This window comes from Pocillopora damicornis, chromosome 10 (genome assembly GCF_964200805.1).
Source record: "Pocillopora damicornis chromosome 10, jaPocDami1.2, whole genome shotgun sequence".
In the NCBI taxonomy this organism is placed as follows: domain Eukaryota; kingdom Metazoa; phylum Cnidaria; class Anthozoa; order Scleractinia; family Pocilloporidae; genus Pocillopora; species Pocillopora damicornis.
In genome coordinates, this window is record NC_142679.1 from 19122309 (window position 1) to 19131502 (window position 9194).

General features: G+C 39.5%; 2 protein-coding genes across 2 annotated transcripts; both read right to left on the bottom strand.

Annotated features, from left to right (window-relative positions):
• Positions 1 to 2598: 2598 nt before the first annotated feature.
• On the bottom strand, positions 2599 to 3674 carry LOC149039266 (adenosine receptor A3-like). Its single transcript, XM_089183946.1, has one exon. It carries the CDS (start codon positions 3672 to 3674, stop codon positions 2736 to 2738), a length of 939 nt encoding a protein of 312 aa, XP_089040072.1. The 3' UTR covers positions 2599 to 2735.
• Positions 3675 to 6796: 3122 nt separating this feature from the next.
• LOC113672488 (adenosine receptor A2b) lies at positions 6797 to 8715 on the bottom strand. Its single transcript, XM_027188775.2, has one exon. It carries the CDS (start codon positions 7877 to 7879, stop codon positions 6938 to 6940), a length of 942 nt encoding a protein of 313 aa, XP_027044576.2. The 5' UTR covers positions 7880 to 8715; the 3' UTR covers positions 6797 to 6937.
• Between the last annotated feature and the right edge of the window lie 479 nt (positions 8716 to 9194).

The following is a 9194-nucleotide window of genomic DNA, read 5'->3' on the forward strand; positions in this document are numbered from 1 at the left end:
TACATAGTGCGGAGTTTTCCGGGTGTCTACAGTACATAAAACGACCAGAAGCACTACTTATAGATCTCTCTTGGAGGATCTCACCCTAAGCTACCTCTTTATGTTCCAACCCATTTGCACTCCTGTATTCCGGTGCGGGAGAAACGCACCGTGACAGTAAGTTTCTTACCGAAGAACACAATTTACAAAAATAGGACTTCGGCTAAGGCTTGACCTGAAGCTTCCGATTTGAAAATCAGTCACTTAACCTGTTTGCCGCAGCGGCATCCCTTAACGTAATCACTTTTATTAGTTTCTTCTTACTCTAAGTAGTTAAATTAATTTCGTTTCTATTCAATAGCCATTTTGCTACTTCCACATTTAAGGATCCTTCGAAGAGCCCAACCTTCGGAAAATGTCACCCTGTGAGATTACAAACATACAGACCAAAAACAAAAAAAAAACGTTTAAAATAAAAAGGTTCATAAGCAATGCGTTATATTCTACACTGATTAATGTTACGAGCGGAGTCACTGAAGCGAGAGAATATTTAAAGTTTCGAGGAGAACATGCACGATTTCACGAACATTTGCATTGCACATTTTCCAACTTCGGCTAACATCTTTGTGTTGGTTCATGACGCAGGAAAGAACACGGGGCCGAATGGAAGCTAGAACATAAGCACGCTAGTTTACTTCATTTGCCTGGCTCTCTGTCGCCAGATGAGACAAACAAGTATGGGACTCCACAACGTCGCATTACGGAATAAGTCAACTGAATCCCAACAAGTGATCAATCATTTATAACCACTTAAGTCAAGGAGCCATTTAGTGATATCTGCCTTGTTGGCTCTCAAAACAGCCCTTCGGTACCCACAACACATGGTTCTTAAATGCAGATTTATCTATTTTTATTCAAAACTATTTGGAGTTAATGTACCATGACAAAACGTTGGCCAGCACCATGTCATAATGTAAGAACTAAATTGATCATTCAAGACTGACTCGGGTATAAAAGAGAAAATTAGCGGCAATTGCTGGGCTATTCATTTGAAGAAAGAGATCCAGTGTACGAAAGAGCGATCGATAAGTTCACAAGGTGTGCACGTCCTAAGGACTCCTTCCCTTCCTAGTCCGTCCACCCCTTCCACCCAACAGGCGTCATCATGTTAATCATACAGCCACAGGCTACAAGCCTGATATTACTTGTTCATTATCATGTTGTGATACAATTTGTGCCTTTTAATTCCCTTGAATAATCTATAACCAACATATAAATTTAATTTTTTCGGCGGCAAAATTCGATTAACGGTTTTGACTCGAAGAATTTGTCCTAGATTTGATTAATTGTCAATTTTTGTGTCATCGTGCAAAAGGGCCGCACATCTACGCATAATAATTAAGAAAACCGGCGTGGTGGGCGCATTAGGTATGAATACGTCAATACAGTGCTACAAAAGGGCCAGATGTAATTAAAGACCGGCCTCCTCAAAGCGCTGCTCCCGGCCACTTTTCTGCCATAAAGCAGTGGATTTTCTAGCTTAACGGCCAATCTACATAATGCAGTGTTAGAAGTTGGAAATCCCAACGAGAAAAGCTTGCAGACTTTCTACTTCAGTTGGCATGTCATTGAAAATAGAGGGCAGGTCTATCCGAAAATAGAGTAGAGTGGGTGGATAAATCACAAAAAAGAGCCACCCCCGCAGCACTTTACGTATTTGATCTTTTCACTGATGATCCTTGAACGGGCGAATATAAGCACCCTGTTATTATGCCGCTGTTTGTGTAACCAGCCATGTTTTAGCACACCAGAAGTTGAGCATTGTCATGTCTGACGATTATGTCTATAGAAATGCCAAACACATTGATTAATTTTTCTAATGTTGGCGTTTTAGACGTACAAAACAAACTTATCATGTGATTGTAAGTGACAAGCCAAAATGAGTGCCAAATGGATCATCCAATACAAGTTATACTTCAGACAGACTTTAATTTTGCAAACCTGTTCTGTTCAAATCCAAGAGATTACAGTTTACAATGTTTAGTTGAACCTTAATGTAAATATCTATGTAACTATGATGCAGTCACGTGTGGCATACAGGTCGAAGTGGAGGCCATGGAGGTCCTTTGAAATCAATTCCGTTCTCTGCTGCTTTCTGGGAGGGGGAAAAATTCAAAACTTCTCCCCCACTGCTACATGCCATCCTCGATTCCCTCCTACTCAGTGTATGCGGCTGCTACTTATTACATTACTATGTCTTTAATGCATATTACAGGGTCGTTCTGGAAAGAACAGATAAGCGTCAGAAATGCCGTTACCACAGCTGTTTTGGCCTAATAACTACGGAAATCACGTATGTTTTCATATACAATAGATTGCAAAAGCAGAGGCTCACTGAGGCGCTCCTTTGGGTATCCTGATCTTTTCCAATGGAGAGGGAGATTGAAGGAAGGATCGGGGGGTCAGATATCAGTTGTTAGTTGACCTAATCCAGGGCATCCTTCCTGCCAAGACATCGATCTCATCGGAGCAGGGCAGTGGTCGGTGGCGGTCCTGCCTCGGCTGGGTGGCCCTCTAGAGCATCCGCTGTTTGATTATTTCTGATCTCCAAGTTAAAACTTAGTCATAAATTGGTTCAGGTGAAATAAAATGATTCCCAGTTGAAGTCAAGTTCTCACTGTGTATACTCTTCTCTTTGTTTTTCACGAAAGGTTCTCAGCAGTATGAATCACTTCAACGTCATTTTTTAGTTGCCTTCAAAATGGTAATCCCAACCTGATCCTTAGAATTATACTTTGAAGAATGTCTATCATGGTTCGCCGAATACTTCTCATCTTCCAACAGTAAATTATTGGATTGAGCGCAGAGTTCAGTAGGACCAGTGTCCATGAAGACACGAGTATCATCATGAAAGTATGTTGTTGATGTGGATGCGTTATAAACTGACGTAAACAGCTGACAAAAAACTGGGGAAAATAACATACCCAAAATGCAAAGTGAATCCAGTATGTGCTTTGAGCAGATTTGTTAAGCGTGGCATCTTTTATCGTGATATGGCTGTTTTGAGCTGAATGTGCTCTAGCCTGAATTTGTAAGTTTTGACGTCTGATCGTTAAATGAACCTTTAAAGTAAACCATGTGGTGGAAACGAAGCAAAATAATTCGATTATGAAAAATATCACAAAAGACATCTTCTCTGTGAGAAGGAACACATTCGCAAGTCCAAGAAATGCACTTAAAAGCCATATTGCAATGATCGTGATAACCACTCGTTCGTGAGTCACCAGTTGGGGATAACGCAGAGGCTTCCAAATGGAAACGAATCTGTCTGCACTCGCGGCCGTTACACCACAAAAAGACGATAGAAAGAGGACATTGGCAACAATGGAAAAGGAAGTACGCAGTTTATGCAAGTTGCCGTGTAGTTGGCCCACTCGCCGAACGATATACAGCGGTTGACCCAGTACGCCAACACTAAGATCAGAAACAGCAAGATTTAAAAGCAATGTTTTTAAATTTTTTGACAGCGAAGGCGTTTTTCTCAAAGCTTGAATTGCTAGAATGTTCATCATAATGGTTGGATAACAGAGACAAATATTGAGGATAGCATTAGCCATAAGAACAGAGTAGAACGGATCTTGTAAAGTCTTCGAGCTTGAATTATGTGATTCCGTGCCAGGGAGTGAATTATTCATGATTATCTCTCAGAAAAAATAGCTGAGTCACTTTCAAAATGATTCCATGATCGTACTATATTTCTTGAGAGATGGAGCACTGCAAAGTAGTAACGTAAACCGGGTCTTAACTGTATAAAAAAAAAGGTCGGACCGGATTCAATTTGCGTGAGTTAAGTTGCTCAACTAACAGAGGTTTTCCACAGCTGATTAGAGCCAAGCCAGGTCGGTTGATCTCGTTTTAAATAAGTCACAGTCCAGCATTCAGAGTTGAGCACTTGAAGTTAATTTGTACTTTTGCAGATGTACACCGTCTGCAGAACATGTAAGACAATGCAAGCATGACGAGAGAAAAGGAAACTGTCAATGAAACTGTCCATCATTGTGTTCAGGTTTTCATCGAAGGGTAAACTTTGCTATTTCATTGGCTATAATAAGGTAGTTAACAGGAACGTTCGTGACATCTGCCTTATTTTTGCTGAACCCAAGGTTGAATAAATTGTTACTAGTTATTTTCAGGAGACAAAAGTCGACTTATTTACACAGTTGACAATGCTAGGGCAATTACAGAAGGCAATTTTCTACACTGAACAGATGATGTTTTCTCACAAAGGCTTTTTTCCAGTTACAATTAGAAATGACGACCCCGCTTAAGTTATGCACTAAGAAAACAACCTATACTCTTCTGATTGGTCCTTTCATTGGGAATTAAATATTAAAAAAACCCAACAAAACAAGACAAGTTCGACACGTAAAGAAGTCATCGAGGAGTACCATCCGGCACGCACGACACCGACTAAAGTTAAGGATAAGACACGCCACAGTCCTCAGATATAAAAGCACAGACAATTATGTCTTCACATGATTTTCATGTTCTTCTTACGTATAATACTATATATTTGGGGATTCGTGACAAACTCGAGGCTTTTAAAAAGGGGCGGTGGTATCTTCTACCATTAGATCATCAGTTCCTCATTACATCTGTTTGAATTTCGGTATGTGAGCGAGGCTAACTTTAAGTCTCGAGTTCAGAGGATATGAAATCAATGGGAAACGATAAACCATCGGAAGATACCTCTTACTTCGAACAGAAATCATGCAACTAAAGACGACTGAGACAACAGAAAAGTTATACCAGTCCAGCTATTGGACATCATGAGGATCCCCTTTTTAACGCAAAAGCACACGTCAATGTATTACGGGCTTTTACATTTACATTTCCATTGAAAGATTTAGCCCATGAATATATTACGAAAAAAGGTGAATTCTGAGCCTGATCTTCTGAAAAGAAACCTCGAACCTTCTTTCGCGGAGCGATACTCTACCACCGAGCTAAAGAAAAATTATGGATGCATGAGCTCGATACATACAAGGTTCTATTATTTCAGCTCAATATCTGATTACACAGAAAAAATTTAAACCGCGTGTAAAAGCGGAGGACACTTTAGAAAATGTAGGGAGGTCGTCCATATTCCAAACTTAACTTACACAAATTGAAAAAAAAGCTTTATCTCGCTGGCTTCAAATGGACAAAAAAGAGTGTAACTTTCAAAGTGTTGAGTGGTGATTTCTGGGCCGCGAATTAAATCCAGTTGGCAGCTAGAAAATCGGCTCTAAGTCTTCAAAGAAAGAGTAAGGCAATAGCTCAGAGAAAAACGAAATTTGATCATGGTTTGGTAAAGAATACGTAGGTTTAGCATCGTTTAGATATGGGAATAAGCCATGGGCCTCAGTAGCTTTTTGAAACGTTGGCTTTGTGAGAACGATTTAAACCAACACTTCGTTTAAAAAGTAAATAAAGAAAAGATAGCCATCGCAGAGATGGATAATTTTAATATTTTTTTAAAAGCCAACGATCTTTTCCATCACTTTAATGAAGACTTAATTCCTTTTTAACTGATTGCTGTCAGTTTGTTGCTTGCTAAGTGTAATTAAAGATTGTAAAATGGGGCGTGGAACGCAAAAAGGCAAATAAAACTGACAGAAATCGTTTAAAACTTCACACTGCCAATAATAAGTGTGTTTTAACTAATTATCCAGACCACAGGATGATAAAAGTTTCTAAAACGCTCGGACTGTGAAAGGGTGAATTTGATACGTGTGTAAATGTCGCTCGTTAATGAGGAGTCGGACCTTTCCATTAAGACGTCGTTATTTTATAAAACACGTTGTTATTCTTAAGTTAGAGGATGCATTTTAAAAGCGCGATAAATAATCACATTTAAAACCGTAGGTTAAACAGCTTTGAACAGCTGTGCTGAGCCTTATTGAACCTTCTCGTTCGAGAGTCTTTACAATTCTTAAAAGCGCATTCGAATTCACCAATGTAGGCTTTGTTGTTTTAAATCATGACAATGGAAAGAAGAGGATATTACATGGTCGATTGGAGTTGGAGTTATATTCTTTTATATAATGGTATTTCTGTCTCAAAAAATTAATCTTCCATTAAATTTTTGAACTTATTGCAATGCTTTACGGGAGTTTTTTTTTCTGTCGCACGAAACGAACTGTGGTGAAATCCGTAAAGAGACTTAAGGTTAGAAAGCAAAGCAAATGCAATATTTTTGTGCAATGTTGAAGCAATTTGAGAGAAAAGTCTAAGTTGAATCAGTTTAACCTCTTACAGTTTCCGGCTGCATCACAGTTGATCATGCAAGATATCCCAGCCTATTTGTAAACATGAGAATCGCTGTATTTTATCCATTTATCCATTTTTATCCACATGTACATACCCTATAAGATATCAACTTTCGTCTTGTCGATTTCCTTTTAGACTTATGATCGTTTCTGAGGCCCTTCACTTTATTCAGCCATGAGAGCCTCACCCCACCCCTTTTCAATTTAATTCATACTTCTAGTTCTTTTTAAAGTCTCCTTACTGTACTTCACCTTCTCCTATGCTTTTCGTTAAGTACGCGTTGCTTTAATGCATGCGATTTTGCGGTTTTTAATTCACCAGCTGCCTCGTCCTCTTTTAACCTTCTCGTTCATGACGCTTAAAAGTTTTAAAATTTTTCTTTGTCTGAGTTAATAATACAAGAGAACGTTTCACCTTGTTTTCTGTGAGTCATCTTCCCCGTTTAAAGAAGTATATCGATTTTAAAATATTTCCTCATCAGGGCTCCCAAACTGAACTTGTAAAAAGTTTCACTTGCCTTCCCTTGGCTTCTTTTCAAAAAGCGGCTGATAAGATCCCCATTTAACCTTAATGCCTCGAATGCAGCGAGACAAGAAATGATGGTAAGAATATTTCCGAAAAAGGTCGCAGAGTTTTCCATCTTTGTTTATCCGTCAAAGCTGTAAACCGATCTTTCGCCTAAGTTGTTGCGATTAGTTATTTTTCGAAGGATTCTTAGGATGGAGGGTCGAAAATGCCTGATCTTCCAGCAGTAGATGACAGGATTGAGGGCGGAATTTACAAGTACAAGAGTCACCGTGAACATTAGTAGCTCTCGAGGTGGAGGAATAGATTCAACATAAACATAAACATATACAAAAAAGTAGGGCAGATAACAAACCCAAAATACGAGGTAAATCCAAATAGTGCTTTGAGCGGATTTTTTTATCCTCGCCATATTTACCAGGCCGTTATTTTGTGTTACATGCTGTGTTTGAGTCTGAATTTGAATGCTATGACGCCTAATTGTTAAATAAATCCTGAAAGAAGTTAATGTGGAAGTAAAAAAGGACAGCGAATGGATGGTGAAAAAAATTGCGGTAGAGACACTTGGAAATTTTCGGCTTATCACGAGGACATCGATCGGTATAAAGACTACAGTGGTTAGCCATATTGCCATGACAAGAATCACTACTCGTCTGTGGGTCACAATTTCTTGGTAACGAAGAGGCCACTGAATGGCAAGGAATCTGTCTGTACTTAAGGCTGTAATGCTGCAAAACGAAGTTAAAAAAAGGATGTTGGATATGATTGTAGAAAAATCGTCAAGAGTCTTAGGATTCTTGGATCGTAAATCCTTTTCAACCAAGTAGGCGATGTACATTGGCTGACTCAGAAGGCCAGCACCAAGATCAGATACAGCAAGGCTTAAAAGCAATGTTTTCAAAGGTTTTGACAATGAAGAGGTTTTCCACAGCGCGTAGATTGTTACAGTGTTCATCATAGTGGTGGTATAACACAGAAAGCCAGCGATGACAATGTTGGCGACTACAGCAGGTAAGTGCGAATCTGCCATTTTAGAAGGTTCACTGTCCTCTGTGTAATTCATGAATTAGCTGGCATAAAACTGAAAGATAATGAATCGGGTTTTATCCAAGAAAGCGCAGAGGATTGACAAACCGTTTGTGGGAGGCGTGAATCAAAACTCTGTCCAGCGAACTTTTACGGGTGATAAAAGTGTCTCTCGCAGCAGAATAAAGACAGATAGAGGGTTTTACCAAGTCTAGTGGAACTCGTTTAAAGCGCGGACACTTTTTGGAAAATTGACCTTTTTCTGTGTGAGTTCCAGTTCAAAACCTCTAACCTCTGTGAGTTCAGAGGACCTTTCTATTCCGTTCGATGTGTATCCCAACGAAGAACTAAGGAAAATCAAGGACTGAGGTGAGGTTCAATAGAACTCGAGTGAAGCTGAAAAGCACTGTTGATCTCTTCTTCGTAAAGGTGGAGACTTGATCCGAAATGTGTTGGATGCGATTCAAAAATTACAGAGTCAATGATTTGTACGCGCCTGGCCCACACGCGTCTTCTTACAAGTTGGAACGAAGAGAAATCAAGGCCGAATTAGGCACAACAAGTCTCAGTCAAGTTCAGTGTTCTAAAACAGAAAAATGACGAAAAGCGTCCTCTTCCAGGAGGAAGATGATGATGGAAACTTGGACCGAAATCTGTCGTGAGGTTGAAAACTTAAATTCAGCCCCGGCCAGCGAGTGCAAATAGTCCTTAGATGTGTTTCTACCGAGAGAAATCCGAGCGAAGTCGACGATTGAGCAAATTAAGCCGTAGTCGAACCTCTCCTAGGCGCGAGAACAGCGTTTTCTTCCAATTGGTAGGAAATGAAAGAGGAGATCGCTGTTCATAGCTTTATACACATTCGAATGTGCAGGTGAAAATATTATTATGTAAAATTTGCGAAACCGATATAGCAGTTGTCAGAGGACGGATGACACGTCCATTTGTGTTTGTTGAACTCACAAAATCTTGCTATTTGATTGGTCAACTGGATGCTTGATAGGAATTTACATGAGGACTTTCATGACATCAGAGTGTCAAGTGATAAAATGCTTAATCGCAGATATTTGTTAATTTACGCCTCTCAATGACATTTCTTGAGAACCGAGCTGACTTTCCATCCGCAATGGTCGATAAACATCTGATAACCCTTATCTATGGACTGGTTTTATCGGACCTCGGTTAAATAAAGAATCCTAAAAGACGCCAATTCTAAAGAACATATTTAAGGGCTATGTCAATCGATCTGGTTCAGATAAAATGTCTTCCGTTGTCATATAATTTTTCTTTTTTTAGAAACTCCGGCTTCCAAGCTTCACAATTCCTGTCAAGGAAGTTTCTCCGGGAAAAATTCA